This window comes from Sapajus apella, unplaced genomic scaffold, assembly GCF_009761245.1.
Source record: "Sapajus apella isolate SASKATOON/1434 unplaced genomic scaffold, GSC_monkey_1.0 scaffold1, whole genome shotgun sequence".
NCBI classification, from domain to species: domain Eukaryota; kingdom Metazoa; phylum Chordata; class Mammalia; order Primates; family Cebidae; genus Sapajus; species Sapajus apella.
This window is the reverse complement of record NW_022436941.1, coordinates 12,347,933-12,374,638: the sequence shown is the minus strand read 5'-3', so window position 1 is coordinate 12,374,638 and position 26,706 is coordinate 12,347,933. Positions and strand designations below refer to the sequence as shown.

At 36.2% G+C, this 26,706-nt stretch overlaps 1 protein-coding gene across 3 annotated transcripts in view; it reads right to left on the bottom strand.

Annotated features, from left to right (window-relative positions):
- FBN2 (fibrillin 2) overlaps nucleotides 1-26,706 on the bottom strand; it is a 263,141-nt gene that overhangs the window by 21,745 nt on the left and 214,690 nt on the right. For all 3 annotated transcript variants that reach the window (XM_032262361.1, XM_032262277.1, XM_032262432.1), the window contains 19 exons: nucleotides 25,546-25,707; nucleotides 24,794-24,862; nucleotides 24,208-24,333; nucleotides 22,893-23,018; nucleotides 22,168-22,320; nucleotides 20,059-20,127; nucleotides 18,758-18,883; nucleotides 18,446-18,571; nucleotides 17,892-18,017; nucleotides 16,012-16,128; nucleotides 14,347-14,475; nucleotides 13,773-13,892; nucleotides 10,543-10,668; nucleotides 9,756-9,908; nucleotides 8,921-8,986; nucleotides 8,201-8,326; nucleotides 7,491-7,610; nucleotides 6,364-6,486; nucleotides 5,781-5,912 (listed from right to left, as the gene is read on the bottom strand). In XM_032262361.1, the coding sequence (XP_032118252.1) occupies nucleotides 5,781-5,912; nucleotides 6,364-6,486; nucleotides 7,491-7,610; nucleotides 8,201-8,326; nucleotides 8,921-8,986; nucleotides 9,756-9,908; nucleotides 10,543-10,668; nucleotides 13,773-13,892; nucleotides 14,347-14,475; nucleotides 16,012-16,128; nucleotides 17,892-18,017; nucleotides 18,446-18,571; nucleotides 18,758-18,883; nucleotides 20,059-20,127; nucleotides 22,168-22,320; nucleotides 22,893-23,018; nucleotides 24,208-24,333; nucleotides 24,794-24,862; nucleotides 25,546-25,707 (2,295 nt within the window). The remainder of the gene's footprint in view (nucleotides 1-5,780; nucleotides 5,913-6,363; nucleotides 6,487-7,490; nucleotides 7,611-8,200; nucleotides 8,327-8,920; nucleotides 8,987-9,755; nucleotides 9,909-10,542; nucleotides 10,669-13,772; nucleotides 13,893-14,346; nucleotides 14,476-16,011; nucleotides 16,129-17,891; nucleotides 18,018-18,445; nucleotides 18,572-18,757; nucleotides 18,884-20,058; nucleotides 20,128-22,167; nucleotides 22,321-22,892; nucleotides 23,019-24,207; nucleotides 24,334-24,793; nucleotides 24,863-25,545; nucleotides 25,708-26,706) is intronic.

Here is a 26,706-nt window from a genome sequence, read left to right as displayed (position 1 = left end):
GGCAGCAAATCACACTGCCACGTGTGTACCTATGCAACAATTTTGCATGTTCTTCACATGTACCCCAAAACCTAAAATGCAATAAAATAAATAAATGGGAAAAAATATTGAACTCAAATAAATGATACATTAACTAGATTACAAAAAAAAAAGAAATCTACTTCAACAAAACTTTTGTTATTACAATTCTTTATATCCTTACTGTTTGTGCTTTTTTGATATTTTGCAAATTTTAAGTTTTTTTTACAAAGGTATATTGTTAGGAGTGTAAGAGAGCCCATGACAACTACGTCTTTTTGATAAGTTGCTCCTTTCATCTTTATACTTAAAAATTTTAAAAATTTACTGACATTTATTTTTGCATGCACTTTGCTTTCATTAGTATTTGCCTTCAATATTTTTATTTTCAACCTATCTCACATTTCGATTTTGGTACTACAATTCTGTGAAATAGTACCTAGCTGAATTTTTAAAAACACATTTATCTTTTAACCAGCAATTTAAACCACATATCTGTCATGATTACTGATATGTTTAGAGTCTTACCTGCCATTTTATATTGTTTTATATTTACTGTATGGTTTCCTCCGTCCTATGCCCTCCTTTCCTTCTGAATTCATATTTGGAAGTTACAGTCTTCTTTCTGTTCTTATAGGGGAAACCACTGAACAGCTTTAACATGCATTCTTAATGAATACTTTTCTATCAATGCCAGGAAGTATCTGTTTTGAAAGCTCTGGCCATGGTAAACACGTTGGCATAAATTTACTTATCTCTGCTCTCTCTCTGAATCACCTGCCATGTTGATGTTACCTAGAAGTTTTGGTTTGTTAGGTTTTTAGTGTGCCATCAGCGTCTATTTAAACTAGTGAGGCTTACTGGTTTCTTGACTTACTATTGTTTCACATATATTATTTCGTCCTCTTGAATTAATTAAAAAAATCAGCATATATAGTTCAGTAATTATTTCAATGGGGTATAAATATTCTAAAACAGATTTCTGACCAGGTCTTCTTTTGTTTCCATACTTGAGTATAAAATTTTAGTTCACAATTATTTGTCCTTAGAATGCTTTCAAAATATTGCTCCTTTATTTTTTTTTAAAGCCATTGTTACCGTTCATTTGCAGGAAATCTGGGTTTTCTCTCCCGAAGTTTTAAGGATTTTCATTTTCCTCTTAGTGTTTTGAAATTCACCATGATGTGCCTCCTATGATTATTTTTTTCGTCTTTTAGAATAAAATATTCACTTCAGAAATTTAAAAAAATATACAAAAATAATGAATTATGAATGTAAAAGTTTTTTTCAGTTTATTGTTTCTAGAATCTGAGGTACAAGGTCTGCCGCCTTGATCTAATCCTATCCCTAATGTTATTCACCTTGATCTTGAATTATATTTGATTTGTCTGAATTATTTTTTTTTTCAAAAAGGGCTCTTGCTGGATATGCTGCCTGAGTTCTTCCAAGTTTGATTATGATAATACAGCTTGTGCTGTATTACATAATTTGTGCTTCAAATTCTTAGATTAATTTTGCTTTATTGCCATTGGCGTTACGAATTCCTGAGAATCACTTGAACCCAGGAGGCAGAGGTTGCAGTGAGCCAAGTTGCACCACTGCATTCCAGCCTGGCGACAGAGCAAGACTCCGTCTCAAAAAAAAAAAAAAAAAAAAAAACTCTGATTTTTTTTTTTTCTGTTGAAATTTGTAACTTCACTAGGGTATATCTTGGAGTGATGTTGCTCTATCTAAAAAATTCTGATTTCCAGCATTGTACTTGCTCCCCTTGGACAATTTGTGGGCCGCATCGGGATCGCCAATTACTGACCTTTTCATTGTCCATCACTCTTGTCCGATGCTCACATCCTTCTACCTACTCTATGTCCAATCCAGTGCAGCATGACAGGCCAGAGGAAAACAGGTCTCATTTTAATGAGACTCATGACTCAAGACTCAAATCTCAAGTGGGTACGTGATCCTACCTCAACAATCTTACTATACTTCTTAATATGTTCACACTCCCATTTTCTAAAATGACACTTCACACTCAGACTAATAAAACATCTCTTCTCTATGAACCTGGCTGTACCCTCACTTTCAACCTTTTGTCCTCCTTCAACAGTTAAACTGTCTTTGTTTTTTCTCAAAGGCCAGCTCTGTGCTGGTACCCTAGATTGCCTTCCCAGATTTTACAATGCTCCCTTTTCAAGGAATCATTCCCTCAGCATAAATTCTCTAGTAACTTTCATCTTAAAACAATACAAAAAACTCTTTTATTCACCTATTAGCCCTCTAGCTGCTATCGCATGTATTGATTCCCTTTCAGAACAAAATTCTGGAAGAATGATTTCTGGCGATAAATTCCCTCACCTCAGCACTGATGGTTTCCTTAATGTATGTGCTCCACCACTTCACCGAAACTTCCCAAAGAAGTCACCAAATCTAATTACAACTCTGTGTTACTCTACAACTCAGTAGCATCATACAAAAGCGAGCACTCCCTAACTGCTTGAATAATCCATTCTTTTAGTGGTCAGGACACCAGGCTGACATGGAGAACTTCCTATCTTGTTGGCTACTCTTTCTTAGTCTCCTAATATTTTCAGTCACTCTAAATATTGGAACAACCAGAGTCCAGTCTCCTGGGAAGGAGCCCTGCTCCTTTTATTCTCCAGGGTCTCTCTCGGTGATCTCAGTGAATCCCAGGATTTTTCAAACACTACCTATTTGCCAGCAATTTACATCTGTGGCTCATAAATACATGTGCTGACTTGAAATTCCCACTTGGAAAGCTAGTACATATCTGACACTGAGCATGACCAAAACAGAACTTTAATTCTTCTGTGTTTCCAGCCAAACCTGTTTCTTCCAGTCTTTTCCATATCCGTTAATAGTAGCATCAAGTGAATTATTATAGTAAGCTAATTTACTTTAGTTACTCAAGCAAAAATCCAGGGACTTCTCTTTTATAAATATTCAATCAATCCATCAGCAATCCAATCTGTTGATTATTTCCAACATACTTTTTCAATCTGTCCACTCTTTTTCCACACTACGGTGGCCCTAATCTGAGCCTCTTTTTTCTCTCATCTGGATGTTTAAGACAGTCATCTAAATGAAACCCTTGTTTTTGCTACTACCTCCTTAAAATCCATTACGTATAAGGCAGCCAAAGATATTTAAACATGTAAAACAGAAAATAACAACAACTAATACTTAATTGAAATTTTACTGTATGCCAAGCACTGCACTAAGAGTTTCACATGAATTCTTTTATTTAAACTTCCCAATAATCCTATGAAAGTGTGCTCAAAATTCCTATTTGTTTTTACATGAGACATCTGAGGAACATATTTAAGCTGACTTGCCTTGGGTTATAGAGCTAGCAGGTATACATGAACCTAGATTTCTCACATTCATAGTCCATCCCCAGGGTCCACACTCTGAGTCACTCTGCCATAATACTTTTAGCATAAAACCAACTTCCTTTCCATGGCATTTGCCTACCTTTAGACCCACTTCATGCCACTCTCCTGCACAAACTCCAGCTATACTGGTCCTGTGTAATTTTTCATCTTTGAACAATTTTCTCCAGTTCAGCTACTCACTGAAAAATAGTGTAGCAGGTCACAGGTGCCAAACTGGGCCAAATGTGCAGTTTCAATTCATATTTGTTGTGTGAACATCCTCTCACCAAATCTGTCATGCTCTCTACCGTTGGGGCATTACAATTGGGCTTCCAGGTAATTTAGGGGGTCCATGTGGTTCTGATAAAGTTTTTAAAGCCTTAGAATCTTTGGTAGTTGCTGGTTCTCCTCTTCCTGCCTCACTGCTGGCAGCCTCCATGTCTAGGAGACTAGTTTGTTGATAATTAAATAGCATCCCAGTATTTTCTCTTTTGCGTCGACCTATCTGCACACTGCAGTGTAGAAATGAGTCTCTACAAAAACACTCCATACTTTTCCCATTTGCCTAGGTCCCTGATCTTCTAATCAAAGATTGTTAAATAAACTTTCAAAAATTGGGACAGACTGCCAAAGTCTAAAGAGGAAAATTTAATGATCTTGGTAAAAAATGTTCTACTTACCAGATTTCTTGATTCATTTATTTGTTTAAGAAATAATTACTAAGGCATAACATATTGCATAGTCAAGTTTCCATCTCTGATTAGGTTTACAGCTTTCATTAAAGAGGTTTTAGATTTCCTGCATAACGTTAATTCTCTTAATGGCAATACCTTTAGTTTCTGTTGCAGTCAACTTTTTTGGGGTAATTTTGTTTGATTCCAATTTCATGCATTTGGGCATTTTTTACTGATTGTTTTTGTGGCTTTATTTTTCATCCTGACTTTTATAAATACTTTTTATTTGTAATAATATTTTTGCTGTTTTTAAACTGCGATTTCTAGCTGTGAAAACACTGTTTGCATGAAAGTGTTCTACAAAGAGTTTTGTGATGATCAAAAAAATTATTGCAGACATTTCAGCTATCAGCATGGTATAATAAAAAGCTTGAGGATCAGAAAAGTTTCAGAACCTGTATCTTTTGTAGTGCTTTTTAACCATGAACAGAACACAAATGTAGAATGCTGCCCTGGGTTTTTTCTTTGAAAAAGTGAGTTCAGAGGATGATAGAATATTAGAGCTAGAGGAGATATACCCTTCCCCAACAACCACCACCTCCATTCCCATCAATCATGCAGACTAAGTTTCTCACTGTATGCAGATGAAGAAACTGAAGAACAGAGAATTAAATCACTTTCAAGTCATCCAGATCATTCATGGCAGATCCATGACCGGAAACCTGTGCTCTTAATCTGATCACAGTGCCTACTCCCTCTTCCCAGAAAACATATCTTCAAATGTAATAAAGAATAGTATGATAGAAAATTCAGCTAGTTATAAAAATAAGAAATTTCTATGCATAAAAATTAAAACATATTTCTAAGTATTTTAGCCAATCTCTGATTATTTTCATTCACATAAATTGAAAAAGAGAAAAATAAATGAAAATAAATTTCATGTACAGTAAGAAGATAAGATGGTTAACAATGTTGATATCCTTTCTTCCATACATGGTTATTAGCATTTTGCCCTGTCTAGATTTGGAGAAACACATATTATGACTTAAAAGTTTGGGTTAATCTTCCGGGATAACAGGTCTTGGAAGAATAGTGCTTTTGAAAGAACCACTGCATAGCTAAACCTCCTATGTAGGTCTGTTTTCACCTTTATTAAGTACTTCATTTGAATGAAATATCTAACAAATGAAAAGAAAGAAACTAAAAATCCAATTATAATTTGTTGCATATATTAATTTTTTATATGACACGTGATTCAGAATAGTTCAGAAACTCACTGTTTTGTAAAAAAATTAAAATTGACAAATACACTTAAAATCACTTTGGACTAGTTACTTCTAATCTCAATGTCTTCCCTAGCAGTAACTCCTTCTATGAATTAGTGCTTATCTTTTTAAAATTTTTAAAATATATTTACTTGGTTACATATGTACCTACAGAACACATGTAATTTTATTTATAATTTTCTTTAAAATATGAAAAAACAAAGGGGCATGTATTCTTGAGCAGGCATAAATGCCACAATCTAGAACTTATTATGTTAGCATAGACCCTGAGATGAAAGAAAGCTAGCTGTATTACTGCCTTATCACAGCTGGAAAAATAGTTGGCTTGCGGTTAAGATGATGTGGGAGTAATGCCATTAATTCAGCTGGGAGTGGAAGCACTACACAAGCAGACACCTTCCTTTACCGCTTACCTACACAGCCTTCTCCATCGGGCCTTCGGGCCATTCCAGGAGGGCAGATGCACATGAAGGTGCCGATTAGATTCTTACACATCATGCCCCTAGATTCACAGTTGTGTACCCCTTCGGCACATTCATCCAGATCTAGAACAAAAAATAAAAATAAGAAATGATCAGGAGCAAGCTATGGTTTAGTACTTTTAAGTTATAGATATGGTCTTCTGACACTTAACACATAATATTATGGAGAAAGGAGAAGCCCAGCCTTTGTCAACTATTGGCTTGTATCCCAGATGAGTAAGTTTTGGCACTGCTCATAGCGATAGGAAGTTCAGGGAAGGGTAATCTTTGCTTTAATAAGAATCCAAGAGTGTGACAATGGTGGGCTTCTCAACCCATTTTATCTCTGACTTGATTTTACAAAAATACCATCACGTGTCTTGTTATCTAGGTATGGAAATCTACTAGCAAAATGCTGTCATATATATATTTCTGTAAAGCTCTAGAAGAAATTAGTTGACAATTACAAAATCATTAATATGTATCTCCAGCATGACAAATAAAGTTTGAACTACGCCCACGTCTGTGGCCTTACCTTTGCACATCTTTTGATCTTCCCTGAGGACATAGCCAATTGGGCATGTGCATTCATAGGACCCGAAAGTGTTCATGCAGCGGAAAGCACACAGCAGTGGATTCTGGGCACATTCGTTGATATCTGACCAAAGAAATGGACACAGGCATGTGATCAGCCCAGAGTTCTAATTATTTGTGTAAATAAATGCTGATGTCATTTACTTGGTGGTCATACAGAAAGCAATAGAATAGTAGAAATTACATCTGCTATGCAGAATTTAGTACCTAACAAACTCATCTTTCAAAAATAACAGCTATAAACTCTGCAAAGAATATAAAAACTACCTGACGTTTTTAGTGGTGAGCTGAAACTCAGGGCAAACAACCAGCAGAGAGTAACTGCACATTGACTTGGCTTCCCTTTTTCTGGAATTAACCTCCAGATGACCGTGGCCTGGCAGTGCTGCCATCTGGTAGCTAACTCTCCAGTAGAAACTTTGTGAGATTCCATCCAGAGGAATAAGGGAAGGGAATCTTAGGGCAACCAAGTCTGCTAAAGAGAGGGGAACCCCAGAGAGAAGAAGGCCAGAGAAGGAGAAACACTATTTGTTTTTCATCTACTCAGCTCAAGTGGCATGACTGTACTATGCATGCATAAGGCAAAATCAAGAGTGCTGGCAAGTAAGGTTTAAAGAACTGACAGATGAGCCAATGCCCTTCACAGGCCTGATAGTCTATTGTGCCTACCGGAGTTGACTGTCTGCTAAGACAAATGCATCAATATTCTTCAGAGTAATAGAACTGATTTCGAAGCGTATCATTCACAATATCCAGAGTATAAATCCAACATTAACCAAAATATTGAAAAGGCAGGAAACTGTGACTCCAGCTCAAGGGAATAGAAAATGAAGAGATGCCAAACCTGAGATGACTCAGATGCTGGAACGATCAGACAAGAGCTTTACAGCAGCTATTGTAACAGCACTGAAGAAATACTAAAAGCAAAACAAACAAAAACCCCAAAACAAAAAAACCCCACCATATGCTCACTAGCAGAATATCAGAAGCAATATAAATAAATATCAAGGCATTAAAATACACTTTCTATGTCAAGAAGAAATAATAATTAAGACAAAGATCACTTGCCTTCACAATTCATCATGGGCCCTGGCTCAAAGCCTTCATTGCAATTACATTCAAAACTCCCAATAACATTGGTGCATGTACCATTTCCACACGGATTGCCTATTGAACACTCATCAGTATCTGAAAAAAAAAAAGAATAAGAAAAAAAGAAGAATAAGAAGAAGAAGAAAAACATTTTAGTTTTTCAGGAGCATGCCCAGGAAGACCCACACTTGGCCCTCACCCAATTCCAGTATCTGAGAAGGGCACAAATGACCCTGGCATCCCCTGGGCCTTGGCTGGCCAGCTGTTATGCAGTGCAGAGGGTCTGAAGGATCAGGGTGCATTGCTCTGGCCCCCAGGCAGCAATACTCACCCTAAAGATGACAAATCCAGAAGAGGGATGTGGTCCTCTGCTTCAAGAGCAGACATGGAAGGGCATAAAGTAAAATGGATCTCTTGTCCAATGAGAGATTTTAGCAATTGTAAGCCTTTAGGACAATAAAATTTTGTATGTTTGGTTGAAGACAGAGGTCGGTAACTCTCTCCATCTTCATATGAATCAGGTCTGACTGGAAAATGTAAGACTGGCAAAGAAGGTGCCACTACTAGCTATTTATCCTGGATTTGTAAATCCCATCACCACCCAGGGGGCCTGAGAGACCTTTTACTGAATACGAGAAGTAAAATAGAACTTTAAAATTCTGTAATGTGGACTCAACTTGACTCACCCACACAGCGTACTCCAGTGTAGTCAAGGTTGTAGCCCATTGGACATTCACAGCGAAAAGATCCGTCGGTGTTGATACATTGACCATTTGAACAAATGCCTGGGCTTTCAAGACACTCATTGACATCTAAAATACAGAACTGTCCATTAATTCCCTCACATGAAGATATGCCAGCCGGGTACAGTGGCTCACACCTGTAATCCCAGCACTTTGGGAGGCACCTGAGGTCAGGAGTTTGGGCAATATGGTGAAACCCCGTCTGTACTAAAAATACAAAAAAATTAGTGGGGTATGGGGGTGTGTGCCTGTAACCCCAGCTACATGGGGAGGGTGGAGCAGGAGAATCACTTGAACCCAAGAAGTGAAGGTTGCAGTGAGCTGAGATCGCGCCACTGCATTCCAGTCCGGGCAACAGAGCGAGACTCTGTCTCAAAAATAAATAAAATAAAATAAAAATAAAAAGACATGCCAGTACTGTTTATGTCTATTCAACACAGGCTTGTAAATACTTCTTTTGTCAGAGAAATATGTAATGTATTTCACATATCATGATATATGATATATGTATAATGCATATGATACAAAATAAGGGTTATATATGTCCGTTAAACACAATATACTATATGTTATATAGTAAAGTTAGCATGAGTTGTAAAGTAAACATAAAATAATATGTTTGTATTAAATGAGAACATAGGAATAAAATACATCAAAGCGCACCTTCACGTGTATCATGAAGACTAGGGACAGTTCCGTGGCCATATGGACACAAATCCTGAAATGCAACTACAGAGAAAAATACAAATTCTTCATTATTGAAAACTTGAAATTATCAGAGAAATTAAGAAAGGATGAACAATACACATGAAATTACACTTAACTATTTCTCCTTTACAAAGTTGTCTATAACAAAAGTCTTTTATTTTTATGATTTATTTTAAAAGCATATTTAGTGAGGGCACCTTCTAGGTGCTCAGTGCTCCTGGTTCTTTCTGTTTGCACATTTAAAGCTGAGCAGCTAAAGAGACCTCCCTGCCCATCACACTCAAAAGCCATCCCTAACCTAGAGCCAGGCCAGCCTGAGCTTGCTGGGAATTATCCTATAATTTACAGGTGCTAACAAGATCTGAGGCTATTGGTCTTTTCCTGTAAAGGGCCATTGTGCTGACTCAGCTTCTCAGAATTTAATGTAATATTCTGAGAGCCACAGCCTGCAATACAATCCCACATGGGACCTCAGCAGCAACTGGGAATATAATTTCCATTCCCTTCTTTCTCCTGCCTTGGGCCTCTCAAATTCATACTTTTGAAAGCAAGTAATACTAACCTTGGAGGTGGGGAATGAAATGAAAGGGTAACTCCACCTGTGCTTAGATGTGTCTTATTCAAAAGCTAAAAGAAGTTTCTCAGCCTAGGTGGTTCAATGAACCATCAAAATTTATATGCAATGAGATGATTTCACCCTTAAAATATTCATAAATTACATGGTTAAACCCACTCTGGCAAATATTCAAAAACTGGTACACAAAGTGGTGTTTTATGTCATTGCTCTTACCTTCATCGTCTTTGGGGCACAGCTCACAGGGGTCTCCCCAGCCCTCTCCTGGCATCTTACTACAGCAGCATTTTGCTTTTGTGGTGTTAAAAGCTTTGGGTACAGAACACTTTCCATTTTCAAAATTTGTGAAGCAGAAGCTCTGACGAGTATCTAATAAAGAAAGCAAACATTACAGATGGAACTATTTTGTAACACTGTTTTGACGGAACATTTTTCATTGCAGAACATGTGATGCAGGCTAGATAAGCAGTTAAGACAGGTCTGAAAATCTTCAATTGTGATTTCATTTGCCAATTTAGACTGACCTGGCTACAAAATTATTTAATTATTTGAAATGCTTAAATTATTTTTATAATGTGCTAAGGAAATTCGAGAAATCGTGATCAGTATCAAAATAATTTCTACAGAGTCTCTTTTTCCATTGTTGCATGATCGCCTAAGAAAAACCATTGAAATAACTTTCAGTAAGTTACATCACATCAAAAGCAATGCATACACAAGTATGCAAAAAAGCTATGCCAACAACAAACTAGTCATTCTGATAAATCAGAATAACAATTTTTCTTTTCATAAAAAATTTATAAAAATGTGGAAACAGTGGCAATAATTCAAAGTATCTTAAAAATTGTTCATTGCGGATGTTTGAGACCTAAATTTTTAACTTGCAGATGTATTTTACTATAGACACGTATTTTGTTAGGACTAATACCAGAATGATGGTTTACAATCCAGCTTTAAAGTTTCTAAGGGTGAACTGTGACAGTGAAGTCATTCCAAATCTTACCAAAGCATCTCCGTCCATTATCAGACAGTACAAAGCCAGGGGGGCAGAGGCACTGGAAGCCTCCTGGAGTATTAGTGCAGGAACCAAAAAGACAAATGTTGGGATCTTCATCGCATTCATTTATATCTGCGGAACAGGGGGAACATTTATTAGTCATTCAATACTTGAGAATGAACAATTGTCTATACTATCACAGTCCACCAGCCAGTTGATATTTCAGATAAGAGATGATATTATGTTTTATGTTTAATTAATTCATAAAAAAGAAACTATTATTGCTTCAGAGGTCAAAGGTTATATTAAATTTCAACCAGCTATGTGCCAGAGAGTCCCAAGTCCATGTCCACCCTCCTGTCTTTGATCCTTACTGGTGTATGTATGTTTACCTGCCTACCTGACCTGAACAACTCCACGTCTCATGGGCGTTGCAGCCTCCATGTGGCCAAAAGTTCTATGAACTGGTCCCCATCTCCCTGATACCTCTCTCTCAGTAATCCAAATTGTGATCCCCAAGTCACCCTTATTTCTCTCCTTTTTTAACTCCACATGCAAGCAGAAAGTGGCAGACAGTTTTGCCTCCTGAGTACTTCCAAACCTAACATAATTTGCCACTCTCAACTGACATCTACATCTCCCTGTCTTTTTCTTGTCACATGGCCACCAGGGGTGCCTTTCTAAAACGTCCATGTGATTACGTTTGAAAATCTGTGCCTATGGGACTAGGAGGACCGAGACATATATGAGTGTCATCATTTCCCCTTTTCCCTGGAATGCTTCCTTAAAATAAATAAACATACCTTACTAATGATTTTTGGTTGCTTTTCATAGGAGTATTTATTTAATGGATTACTTTAACCACGTGAAAAAATATTACTTTTCAGTCGCATTAGAATGTAAGCTCCATGAGGACATGACATGTCTGTCTGGCTCACTGTTGCACCCTCAGCTCCTGGCACGGTAACTGGCACATACAAGTTCTCAATTCATATTTGAAGAAGTTTAACAAATGAGTCATCACATCTCTTCTATAAAATGACAAAAAAACTGCAGAAACTAACACCATCCCCACACCAAAAGACCAAAAAACAAAAACTCCTGCAATGGCCCCACACTGACTGTAGGCTTGAGTTCAATCTTCTGAGCTAGCCATTCTATGCTCCTTACCATGCTGCCTGTTTCCAAAGAGCCTCTTCTGCTCTCTTTCATTTGTTGATCAGTAAATTCCTATCCAACATTTAAGAGTGACCTAGACAATCACCAATCCTCTGTGACGGGCTTTCTTGAACTGCCACCCTCTCACAACTACCATAATGATCCCTCACCTCCTGCTATGATCCCGTCTCCTGAATGGACCTTCAGTACAGTGTCTGTCACACTGTATTTTAAGGATGGCTTCACAAAGCAGGTTTATTTACAAAATAGGCCTCTCCCACTAGGTAGTAAGTTACCCCAAAGCAAAGATGATGTTCCTGTTTTCCAGAACCTAGAAAGGTGCCACATGTTCACTGTAATACCCATTGACTGTAGGGATGAATTTATATCTGTGTGGGGGATATGTACATATATCTATGTGTGTGTATGTGTGTGTGTATGTACGTGCGTGTGCTCATGAATGTTATCTGGGAAAAGTTGGTAGAAAAGATATTAGTCTGAATAAAATATTACTATAGTGAAGTAAGTTAATTAAAAACCATTTCTTCACACCTTGGGAGGCCAAGGCAGGTGGATCACTTGAGGTCAGGAGTTCAAGACCAGCCTGGCCAACGTGGTGAAACCCTGGGTCTACCAAACGTACAAAAATTAGCCAGGCATGATGGCGGGTTCCTGTAACCTCAGCTACGTGGGACGCTGAGGCAGAAGAATAGCTTGAAACGAGGAGGCAGAGGTTGCAGTGAGCTGAGATCGTGCCACTGCACTCCAGCCTGGGCAACAGAATGAGGCTGTCTCAAAGAAAAAAAAGAAAAATTAAAACCATTTTTTCAGAGATGCAAACTAGTGTCGTTGCTAACGACGGATAAAGGAAAAGGAAATATTTCTGAAACTTAATAAAATGTAACTAAATCACAGATATCCACACTTTCATTAAGAGGAAAGGTATCCAAGACTGCCTGATACAAAGAGGCATGTGTATTTCTACTTCTTTCCTAGTGGTTGGCATACTACTTTTATTAGCATTCCATAAACAGAAGGGTCACAGAGACAAAGAAGAATCAAGATTGAGCATGAGTAAAGAAAATGGAAGAACGACAGGATCATAGACTTTTCCAGAAACTTCTTACTGAGATGATTCTAGTATTACTATTATATTTTTAAGTTTCAAAAACATTAGACAATCTTATGATGAACTATAGAAATAAAAAAAAATCAGAATGACTAGGGGATATCTATGATCTCTAATTGTATGGTTTGAAGAATAATTAAATTCTATGAAGTACACTGCTTCCTTCTGCCCTATTTAATTCCCTTAAATATGAACAGTAGAATGATATATCTTTAGGTACAATCTTGCCAAGGGCGATAGAATGTAAAATACACTGGATAACTCAAAGGCAAAAAAATATCCTTAGCATCCTTTCCTGTTAGAAAAACCACACTAAGATGCTGGTGCTTCTGAATTTCAACGAGGCTGTAAAAATAATTTGTATAAAAATAAAATAAAGTGAACTGTAAAAAAGGTCGGACTTCATCATGTCCACTAGGCAATTCTGGGACCCACTTTTGATGTAGTTAGAGTGTTCGTGTGTACTGGAAGAGTTTCAACAGAAAAACATCTGTAATGACAAATGGATTAATATTTCTGCTTTGACATGAGGCCTTCCCAAGGAAAAAAATGTCTCAACAGCATTGTCAAGATTTTTCTGCTTCACATTTCTAAGACCCTAGACACCTTTAATAGCTGTTTTAAAACTGGGTGCCAAAGATCACAATTTTTGCAGAACACTCTTTAAATTCATTGACAGTCTCTATTGACATTTGGAAAAAAGATTAGCGTATGCTGAAAATTCTCCGACTAGCATAAGATTACTGTTAATGAAAAAATCCTAAATCCCTAAATTTTTTATTCTCACCCTCATTTCTGATGGTTCAATAAAACAGATGTAGGCAGCTATATGTTTAATTCCTTTGGTCAGCATGCCTGCAGTGGTTGGCACTTAGTATGTTTCCAGAGTCTTTACCATGGCTTATTATACTGAACAATTCATGAGCCTCAGAATAAATGTTACTCTTACCAATGCAGTTCTCGCTTTTTACTTCATACCCTGGGGGACAGATGCATCTGAAGGATCCCTCCAAATTCTGACAGGTACCAGGAGAGCAAGAGCCAGGAAGGGCGACACACTCATTAGTATCTTTGGATAAAAGAAGAAAAAAAATAATTGAAGCATGAGATAATTGTTGCATAGATTTATCTGTCTGCCAAATGATATTAACATGATTTCAACTTGGGTCCTCTGATCTACTGGGTCACCATGAACAAATATTCCCAGAGATACGCTTCTGACATCTTGGATATTTCTTATTTGGCAAGTGTCTAATTTTCTTGATTTGTTTTCTTTGCTTACTTTTCTTGAGACATGGATAGATTAGCCTCAAGCTCTGTCCCCAACAAAAACATTGCCTATGAGACATTCCCATTGTTGGCTTATACCTTATACTAAAATTTTCCATCTTAACTTATCTTGAACATGTGATCTGATGCTAAAATGAAATGTTAATGACTTCTTAAGTGAAAGGAGGGGAGGTACACATCATCATTTTACAAAACAAAACACCATAAAGACTGTTTATTGTTTAGATACTTACCGATACAGTTTTTGCCATCTGGAGTAAGTTCATAACCTTCGTTACATAGACACTTGAAGGAGCCAATTTCGTTAAAACACCGTCCGTTTCTGCACACTTGACCAAAAAAGGAACTGCACTCATCTATGTCTGTAAGCAAACAAGAGTCCGTTTTTCAGAAAGAGCTCTTAACATGTATATTGTTTCACAAGTTGCAACTTAAAAACATACTTATTGACATGCATTTACAATAAATCCCACATTACAATTCCTCATCAACAGAGAAAAATGGCAAATATCGTAAAGATCATATAATTAATAGAATCCCATAGATTCCTATTTTTCAACCACAGATACATTTTTTCAGTTTTGATATTAACATAACTCATGAATTTAGAACCAGATAAAAGTCAAGCTTTAAGGTGAAGCTTTCCATTCTTTCTAATTGAAAAAAAAATTTCTTTTCCCACAGGCCAGGGGGGATATGTGGGATTTAATCTGATTACCTAATTTGCAGATACTTTACCTGGAGCTAAACTGACCATATTCAGAGAACAAATAAATGAGCTTATTTATTACAGAGAAATCAATGATATTAAAAACACTGAAACTGGTGACATAATATGTAATTTAAAGAAAAAAAGACTTTAAGTATTATTAGGTTTTCATTTAAGCTTAGGGTTTGATTACATCTGAGTAATTTCCTGGGTTCTTTGAAGACTGTACTTTGATCAGCGCCATGTCCATATTTTTTAGTTCTCCCTGACTGTACAAAGGCTCTGTACAAACGCTCTGTCAAGAAGGCAGTGGTTGAATAAAATGTCCAATTAGCTTTAATTTTTTTTCACAGTTGTGGAATTTCGAAAAATAAAACAGAGAGAAACTTATGTTGGGTTAAATTAGAAGATGGGGATGAGCTCTGATACAGTCCCACAATGGTAGAAAACCTAAGTTACTTTTACATACTTTGCAACACATTATGCCGTAAAGCATCTGTGCAGTTCCTGGCACTTGGTAAACATGGAATTAACATTTGTTGTCATTTCTCTTATTCTCTCCTCCAACAACTTCAGGACCCTCTCCCACTCACTACCAGTCTCTATTTCACATTTGAGTGTTGGTGTGGGCCAAAGGCTAAAAATCTTGTACTGCGCACAGGAGAGATTTCTGAGGGCCATTCTAGAGACCTAGTCGCCATTCATTATTTTTGTGGGGAAAGGCGTCCTGGTTTCAAAAGCTGACGGAAAATGAAATGTCAAACCATGACAAGTGTTAAGTACCCAGGGGGACTTACCAGGAGGCTACTGGTACCTGAATGTAAATAATCCAGAATGGATTTATATGAAATACTTGTAGTAACACTGAGACAATGAAGGGCCTACTTTTGATCTCGTTTAGGGAATAAAAATACCCCAAACCATAAATCAATCCCAATATGTTTACTACGATCTGAATGACCTTTTTTCCTGAATTGATTGGTTGATTGACAAAAGGGTTCAAGAGTATATTGTCTTGTGATTATTTAGGCAAATACTATGGTTTCAGTAAAATAGAAACTAGTCAATATATACCTTCTGGCACACATTTGCAATTTAAATTTTTTTTTGTTATTTAGTTTTGTTTTTTATTTCAGCACATTGCGTAGAAATAAAATAGAAGCAACAAAGGACTGAATGAAGTACTTACCTAGGCAATCATTATTATGAGTGAGTTCAAACCCTGGGTAGCACAGACAGTTATAGGATCCAACGGTGTTTTTACAAGTTCCATTTCCACACGGATGCCGCTCACACTCGTCAACATCTACAAAGAAACACTGGCTAAAAATTTCCATTTTTAACTAGAAAAAAATAGGCTATTCACCCTTTTATGTTTAAACTACTGAATGACTTAGAATTTCCTCATTCAATACTAGGAACTCATGTCTATTTGAAGACAATGAGTATGATATAGGGAAAATTGTAAAATTATAAGAAAATAATACAGTTTAACAGGTACTAACTGTACTCAGATAATATTCAGACATAGCCTAGCAGAGACGTATTAATGATCAGGTCTGCTTAATAATCATAAGTAAAACTGATCTTCTGAAATATTAAAACAATTTGTTTCATTAAGCATTATAAAGACTTACCCAGAAATTTAAATCTTTTAATTTGAGCAGAAAAACAAAGATAAACTTTAGTATACTAAATTTTATGAAGTAATGAAATCTAAATTAAAGTTTATTAGAATTCACTATTATACTTCAAAAAAAACTTAATTAAGATAATATTTGGAAAGGTCATCCATAATATGAGAGAACAGACTCCCCAACTATCAATTCCAGCCTGTTGAAACTCTACCATACCAAAAAAAGGGTGGGGGACTGGTATTGTTCTTTACGAAGGAAGCTCTTTATAAGGGAGGTCTTACTGAAGAGTCTGACCAACTTTTATCATGGAAGAATTGTTATGAGTGGGCAGATTTTCCCCATATGAATTTCTGAATCATAAATCTCACATTTTTGTTTTGGTAGATCATACTCTCTGGGAGTATAGAAAGAAGAAGCATGTATAAGCAAACATTCTTAAGAATGTTATGCAAATAGGACCAGATCCTATATATTCCTTTGAATAAGCATCACCTAGAGAATTTTCCCTGCCATCATGGAAGAAGCTCCAAAGGCAATGGATGAAGCTAGAGACATATTCCAGGTAGTCCCTGTTGTATGGATACACCATGAAGGAAATTAGTCCTGCAGTACTGAAATCTAATTTTAATATTAACATAGATAATATCTTGAATATCAAAAGAGTAGTTGAATAGCACTAGCCTTTTCCACACTGAGAACATGCTAATTATTAGTAGCCAAGTTTTAAATTTAATTTTCCTCCTTCAAGTGTGAAGCACAGAAAGAAAACTCTTTGGCAGAGGCAGAGCCAATTGCTGACATCAGACTTGAGGGGTTATACTCAGTCCCAGCCTCATGGCATCCAGCCCGTCTGCCTTTGAAAACTCATTAATCATCAGCTCAGCAAGTACTCACTAAGCACTATTATCACTTGACTACCCATTACATTAGCTACTGGGAATTTTTAAAGTTTGGCTATGTTTGCTTCTAAAGCTATTTTTAAGAGACAAAACATAAAATATGTACATAAATTCCATGTATTCAATAATTTGTTTTTTAAAAAGAATGTGTGTATGTGTATAAACCTATTAAATTGAATGCTGCCACTCTTACTACTACTCTTGCATTCCAACATGGTGTCTTGAGTAGAAACATGAAGGTAGGGACAGCGGGTGCTAGGGTAAGTTCCACATAAGCCCACGTGTCTGAGTGCCTGTCAAGCCATGTGAACATCTTCTGGATAAAAAGTTGTGAATCACTGAACTGAAGGACATATTCTACTATGTCCCTGCTTGCAAATTGTATATTGAATAGAGACAGTTTGACCTAGTCAATTTTTTGCAAGACTGTTTCTGACAGAGACATAGCAGTTACTCATGGCACTTGATGGAACTGTGATCTGTTCTGGAGTTGCAGCCCCACTTCACTCCCTGGAGCCACATGTCCTTCTTACCCATGCACATGGTCTGGTCCTGAGAAGCCTTAAAACCATTGTGGCAGATGCACTGGTAACTTCCTTGCAGATCAACACACAAGCCATGACTACAAACGTTAGGAATTTCTAAACATTCATTGCGATCTAAAACAAGAAAATTAAAACATATGCTACATGTATCTGATTTTTATTAAGATTTCTTCATTTTTCACAGTTGTGTTTCTCTAACCTGCTATTAATTATTACAGACAGGCTGAAAATGAACCATAACAAGAGCCGAATCAAAATAAGCAAGGCTTTAAAGTATCCGACCCTTTCTCTAATCATGCAATTTTTTATGTTTATTGGCATCTCGAGGATATTATTTTATTTTAGGTCCAATCCTGGGGAAATCCGTTGAAGAGATCTACTTTCTTAACAAAATAATCTGAAAGATATGGTGAAATAGGTTCACTATAAATGAACAGATTAAGTGCGAAAATCTTTCCAAAATTATTCTTGAAATAGTTTTTGATGGGAAGTCTAAGGAATCTTGTGCTCAGTGCCAAAGAATGAGTCAGCCACTTTCTTACCTACACAGGCCCCATTGGGTGAAAGTTTGAAGCCTGCGGCACATTCACAGCGGTAACTGCCAGGACTATTGATGCAGTCTGCATTCCGCTGGCAGAGATTATCACCATTACTGCACTCATCTATATCTGAAAGAGCAACAATCCAATGTGAAAGAGTCCTTTTGATTATTGTATTACAGTTACATTCATGTCACACTTTGATGATCAACTCTTGAAAAATTATAGAAGAAATAGTAAAAATCAGAAACCATCTGAATGCTATTTATGTATACCAAATTATACTGAATTAAGGACATACATTGTTCAGATTACCTTCGCAAACCAACAGCAGGTCATTGTAACTGAATCCTGTAGGGCATTCACAGCGGAAACTGCCAATCTGGTTGATGCACACACCGTTTGCACAAATGCCTGGAATCTCTTTACATTCATCAATGTCTGAAATGGAGCATATTTCGTCAAGTATATGTTGTTCTGCTTAATATACTTACCATATCACCTTGAATAATGCTACGTGTACCCTGGGATGAGAGCAAATATTCAGTGTTACAAAAAATTATATACTGGCATAGTTTTGTGGTTCATAAAAACATATATACCAGAATATAGAAAGAATGATGGAAAAATGTAAGCAGCTAATAAAATATACCAAGTAATTTCAGTGTCAATATAGCAAATGAACTTTCTAGGCAGTCAAGCCCCTTCTTCAGGTTACCCTAACTGCTGCTATTCATTTGATTTAAAAAGTTATGTTTTCATCATTGTATGTACTTTATCATGTATTCACAATGGAGACTTAAAATTAAATTGCTTAGGCCAGGTGTGGTGGCTCATGCCTGTTATCCCAGCGCTTTAGGAAGCTAAGGCAGGTGGATCACCTGAGGTCAGGAGTTCGAGACCAGTCTGACCAACATGGTGAAACCCTGTCTTTACTAAAAATACAAAAAATTAGCCGGCATGGTGGCAGGCACCTGTAATCTCAGCTACTCGGGAGGCTGAGGCAGAAGAATTACTTAAACTCAGGAGATGGAAGTTGCAGTGAGCTGAGATTGCTCCACTGCACTCCAGCCTGGGCAACAAGGGCAAAACTCCATCTCAAAAAAAAAACCAAACTACATTGCTTACCAAATCTTTGAGGAAGAAAACTAGAGTGAGCAACACAATGTACATTTAGAAGGAATTGATTTATTTGAATAATAAGTCTGCAAATTCATATTTAGACCAGTAAAAAGAGATACTACAAAAATACACCAAAAATTAAAAAATGTACTTAGAAAAATAGGAACTAAAGGTTAACATAAGGTAGACTATTTAGAGTCATGTAATACAATTTGCATGACAAGGGAAACTAAAGTTTTAGCTTGGTGGATGTAGCAAATATTAAGATAGTCACATAACTACTATAACCCAGTCACCAGACTATGTTGATGGAATACCATTATTAATGCTTGTTTAGAGTCTGTAAGTCTGTTATTTTTCTCTTGTCTAACTATATTAGATTGGAATCTAGATTGTTATATTTTGGGGTACTCTTGAATTTTAAAAACACAGAATGGATTTTTACAGAATGCTACACACATGCATTAAAACAAACATAATCTGGAAAAACTTACCAACAGCTTTTCCTGTGTGAATGTCAAAGGTGAATCCAGGAATATTTCCACATATGGTTTTAAAGTCAGCTTTAAGACATAAACAAAGCAATGCACTCTTAAATTTCTCAAATTCCTTCAAAATAACATTTTGTATTACTCTCACAAATATAGTTCACATTATTCACAACCAGACATTTTGATTTCAATTATATTTATTTGATAGCAATGCCGGCTTCTGCTAGGAGTGGATCTAGGCATTTTACCATTATGATTATTGTTATTTCTATTACTCTCATTAACTTTTTACTGCTCTGATATCAGAAGGCAAGTAAATCATTATAAGATTTAAAATGTCTACTTTGATATTTAAATACTCTTTTTCTGTTGATATTCAGAGTTCTAAAAAAGATCCAATTTATAAAGATAAAGAAAATAGGCAAGTCCAAACTTAAAAAGGGATTATAGATTGCACAAAGGTATAGACATGCAAAAATAATGTACAGGGGAAACAGGTAAACCATGAATAATGAATGAGATGTGAATTTTGTCTTCTTTTACTGTGTCTATTTGTTGGAATGTGAAAATTGAGTCATCAAAAACAATGCATTATGAAATAAAATAGGGACTATAAGAGGTATTCATATACATAATTCACCAAATCAATAGAAATTTAAAAGAATTCTGATTTGTAAGATGAAAAACGCTTCTGAAGCTCACAGCTGTACAAGTAAGCAAAACTCCTGAAAACAGTATTATGTAAAACTTGTACTACATACTAAATTCCAAGTGCTATCAAGTCAGAGATGTTGTATATTTCATCCACCAATATATACCAAGTATTGAGAATAGACAGAAAGACACACAACAGATGCTTAATTTAATGGTTTCTAATTGTCTGGTAATGTATAGATTATAATGGATATACATCACCTCCCTAACTGTCATTGTAACCATATGAATGAGTCATTGTAATTATTTATTATTTTTATTTTATACATGAGAAATCAATTTCAGAAAGGATAAATACCCTCCAGGAGGTTACATAATAAGTATTGTAAGAGTTTTAATTTAAACATAGACCTGCCTCTCAACTCTAAGCCTTTTGCTTCTTCTCACAAAGAAAATGCTATTTTAATTCCCCAAATCAACAATCTTCAATTTGCAACTATGGAGTTTTAAAGTTGAGAATTGTAGGAATGTTTCTATTTACTTTTATGGAACATAATAATGGCAAGATAAGGCTAAGAAAATCCATTTGACCAGTGAATCTGAGCCACTGAAACAGGCCTATGTGTTGCTTTTCATCATTTCTCTCTTTAATTTCATTTCATCAACACATTAAATGAAACATTTAAATAGATACACTCTAAGTAATATTTGGCAACAAATGCATAATCACTGTTTCTTATTTGGCCTACTGGTTCAACTCTTAGTATCTATAGCTATTAAAAATTGCCACTCTCTAGGTCATAAAAGAACTTGATGGACAGCAATTTTAAGACAAGCATTTTGCTCTTATCTCTATTATCGTTCACTTTTTCTTTCAAAAGAATCTGTCTTGTGAAAAAAAGCATGGCCAAGTAAAGACAAGCTCTACTTTTTGCCTACAAATTTTATTGAGGTCTGAGGAAGAAGATGTAAAAGGCACACTTCGACAACTGATTGCTTTTATGCAAAATTTGCTCATTAAAAAACACTCTGTATATTTTCCACACCTGAACTAAAACAAAATCCTTATTGAATTTAGTTTTTTCCAAATATTATACCTTCCATGTCTAGCACAGTGACATACAATAGTTGCTCAATAAATATTTGTTTGATGAATAAATCAATACTTGACAAGCATAGTTGAAGATAATGAGTTTAAATGGACTAATGCTATAAACTCTAACTCTTCAACAATGGATCTTATTTTCAGGATTCACAACCCTATTCAACATAATGTCTCAGAAGTTATTGTATGAATCCCAAAAAGGGTCACTTGGGAAACAGAGCCATATGATACTCTTGGATATTTTCGGAACTGAGCATCTCTAGTTTTAGCACACATTGACTTTGACTATATTGTTACATATACATGTGTATCACCGACATGGGGGTCAGCAGATGCATGAGCCGTGAGCTTACGTGTTCCTGGAGTTGGGCATGGTTCACAAGGTTTGTTCCAGGCTTTGCCCACATTGTATGTGCAGCAGCACATCCTCTTTGTCACATTGAACGGCAACTCATTCTCACAAGTGGTTCCATTATAGCTTCGGTAACAAAAGCTTTTTCTCATGTCTACATAAAGAATAACAAATAAGCTAGCCATTTGTATTCATGAGGAGTCGATAATGAAGCCCACCTGTAGACATCAAGCTTTCCTGATGAGCACAACTCTGAAAAGTTTCTCAGTCACTTGAAGGTATCTTAAAATAACTCTAAAGAGAAATCATTTTTAGATTAACTAACATCTCTCCTTTATCCTTAAAGGATTTCACTTACAATTTTGTTGAGAGACAATGTGAATACATATTTCTCTCTCAAAATCATTTATTTAATTAAAAAATATTAAGGTTTAAGTGTTCTTTTATTTGTATAATAATGTTCACACTATAAGAATGGAGATGAAAAATTTAAGAATATATAACATTTGAGGAAATTTTCTGCATCAGAGTGATGCTTTTTAAAATGTAACTGTATATTCAAAGGTCAAAAACTTGATACTAACCCAGCAGCTTGCAAGGCTCTGAAATACCTCAATTCATGAAGATTTAATTTCCAAAATTCCTGAACAATAATTCTGACTCATAAGTGTTTTACATGTGAAGTCAACTATTATGCTCTAATTAATTTCAGAGTTCTTTACCTACCCATACAGTTGTGGCCTCCATTGACCTGCATGTACTCAGGTGGGCAAATGCAGGTGTAATTTCCCAGCGTGTTATAGCAAGTCCCAGGCCCACATACACCAGGATGTGCAAAACACTCATCAATATCTAGAGTAGGCAAGAATATCCATTTATTAATAAATTTATTTTCAATGAATTTATATTGCTTAGATGACTGGACAAGGCATAGGTGATTCTCGAAATCTCTATTTACAGAAAGTTTAGAAATAAAGAAAATATCCCAAATGTGCATTTATATAGCACAGATACATCTTTCTTCAAAAGAAAAAAAATCCCCATATTAAAAAATATAAAGCTTCAAAAGAAATTATTCTAAAGTGGCAAAAAAATAATTTCCTTGGCATATATGTGTGTATATATATATATATACACACACACACACACACACACACACATATTTTGTTGCAACGCACATTCTTCAATTGGAATTTCTTTAAAGCCTGCTTTCATCCTATGTCACTTAGGCTTAAGTTTTAATGCCAGCTTGAAAGTGAATGCAGGTTGGGAAAGCCTTGGTCTTTGTAGCTTCTTTTAAATTAGTACCTATTAAGAGATTCTTGAAGGAGTGCCGCTGCTGATTGTTCTCCTTATTACAACCTATTTCTTCCAGATGCATTTGTCGAACATGTTCCAAAAGAAAAGTTGTAATGGAAATAGTTACGCTACATGTTTAATGTTCATCGTTAGAAGGATTCATTCATTTCACAACTAAATATTGAGATTCTACTGCAAGCTAGAACTTGCAGCTGTAATGATGAGTAAGATGTGGACCTTGCCTCCAGAAGCCCCCAGTTTGGTGGTGAGACAAGTCCCTAAAAGGACTGAAATACCATGTGATAAAGTGAGAGGATGGCAGCAAGACGGCAGCTGCATAACCTTTGAACTGTTTCATACCATACAGTCCAACATTTAAAAATTACTGATCAGTAACAAGACACTGGTCGCATTTAAGCTTACCAACTTTCCTACGTAAAATAGAATTCTTATCAATATTTTCACTAATAACTTATTTAGTATTGTAGGTTTTCACACTATCCCATTTTCCCAATTTATACTTAATCAACCCTCCTAGAAAAATACACTGAATTACGGCAATGGGCTGTAAACTAATTTGTCTACCATCATACAACTTAGCCACATTGATATGAAAAGAAAAAAGCTATGAATCAGTCTTAAGTGAGCCTTTTGTAGAATTTGAGGATGGGCCTTTCCCCAGGCCTCAGCAGCCATTTTGTTTTAAACAGCACTGAGCATTTTTAGACACCAAATTCATCACCTTCACAGATGCGGGTTTCCTCGCTGAGGTAGTAGCCTTGTGGGCACTCGCACTGGAAGCTCCCAAAAGTGTTGATGCAGTTTCCACCCTGGCAGAGACCTGGTAACTCCTGGCATTCGTCAATGTCTATAAAAGGGGAGACAGTGCACTTACAACAAACACCTTCACAAGGGATAAGAGTTAATATTAGAGCTTTCAAAAGTGTGATCTGGTAGCAATCAGAACACTCCTATGCATCCAAATGAATGCACACTTAGATGGCAGGTTTATTCTGATCAAATATCTTCTTGGCTTTGTCAGGGAAATTTTACCATTATCCAAGAAAATGAATAAAGTAAGTTGAGGATTATTCAAGTTAGGGGACAATGGGAAAGAGTTTCTCTGCAGAACAGTCAGACATCACATCACTGCAATGGATCATTCCTGCTTGATAAATGTGGTTGTTTAACATCCTAGTAATTAATGTCCATCTTAATTTTACTAAATAATCTGCTTTGGGACTGCTCTGCCCTAGCTTTTCTAGCAGCTTTTCTCGAAAAGTAACACTTTACCTTGTTTAAATTTGGGTAACAATGAGGTAGCTCACCTTCTAAAATGATCGTGATGGGGTTAGGTCTGAAGCCTTCACCTCCGGGACACAGGGTGTAATATTCAGCTATAAAACAATAGAAAAATAAGAGGTTTGATACCTGTGTCCAAGTGGCAGAGACAATGAGCAAGCATTAAGCAAAAGCCAGGCTCAGTATACTCGTCCTAAGCGGTGTATCCACATTTTTCTTAGTGTCTTTTTATACAAATTTAAATTACCATACTTTACATAAAAAGATCGTACTTCATTAATCACATACACAGTAGAATAACACAAACTAGTTGTTTTTAATTAAAGAAAGAAACTCCCTCACAACTTTTTTAGCTAGTAAATTAAGACTACAGAATACAGGCTTCAGTTCATGTTCATATCAGAACAGATGTTTCAATTAAGGCATTCTATAAATGACTTCAAGAATATAACACACCGATGAAGCTGAACTCAATAACCTTTGAGAAGAATCAGGAATGCACTTTATCTGTGATATCATGGAGAACTGATATTACTACTATTCATACCTGATTATGGTTAAAAGTTATTTTTTAAACATATGAAAAAACACAGAAAGAGAGGAATTCAAGTCCTTTAACACTCTTGTCTGGTTTCGGTGTGATCACTGAAAGTCGTCCCAATTCAATTTTTTTGTTTTGTCCTCACTAAACACTCCTCACTCCCAAGTCAGGAATAAAACGGCAACGCATCTTTAGATACCAGCTGGTTTTCTTCCTCTTCTTCAGCTTTGTACTTACTGCTGTTGACAGGGGGGCAAGTCTCACAGGGGTTTCCCCAGGCCTTTCCCAGAGAGCAGCAGCACGAAGAACGGCTGACGCCCACCCCAATCTCGGTGTTGCAAGATAGACTTCCATCTCCTCGAGGTCCAAACTTCAGGTAGCAGTTGCCCACACGGTTGTCTGCAGAGCAACAAAGGAGCATACAATTGCCCTTGCTTACACAGTAAGGACTCCATTTTAGGGAAAAGTCACTCAAAGGATCAAATTCAAATTTTGTACTTTAACATGAAAGGTTCCTTTTAATCCTTAGTACCAAGCAATCTCTTGCTCTAAGCTTTTTCGAGATTGAGTCAGAAGAAGCCAATGTCAGACCTTCCTATGTTTAGAAATCCACATAGACCATTTTTCCTATACTTATGAAATGGACAAGACAGTAAGAAATTTATCATTTGGGACATACTGGACCTCCCACAATATGAAGACAATAAGTTTTTTTGTATTATTAATCTATATCATGAGTTTATCCAATGGTTTAGTTTCAACTTGCATAGCTGACTTTGCAGGTTTTAGAAAAGACAGCCTGTAACAAATTTAGAGAAGATATTTCAGGGATCAGCTAACCTAAGGCTTGTTCATCTCTACAGTTATCATTCAGATCACTCCATTGGGTCCATGGGTTTAAATACTACTTTTTTGCAGAAAACTCTCAAATTTATGGTTCTGTATCTCATCTCTCCCCTGAACTCTAGATCCTTCTTCCAATTGCCTATTTCATTTCTTCTCTAAAACATCTAATAATTATTTCAAAGTCAACACATCTAGAATCCAACTGTTGATACTTTTTCCTCCACATACAAAATCTGCTGTCTTCTCTCCCAGTCTTCTGCATTTTCAATGAAAGGAAATTCATTTTTTTTTTTTCAGTTGCACAGGTCCTAAGTTTTGACATCGTTTTTGGCACCTTACACATCATTTTTGATTCCTTATTCAACCCAGTAATAAGGACTGTCTACTCCACCTTCAAAACATATCTGGAATCTGTCTGTTCACCACTGCCTCTATCACTACAATCTTTTTTTTTCAATCACTCCAAACCGAGTTCCAGCCACCATCATCACCTTTTACCCAGTCTAATGTAATAGCTTTCTAACTCTTTTTTTTTTTTTTTTTTTTTTTTTT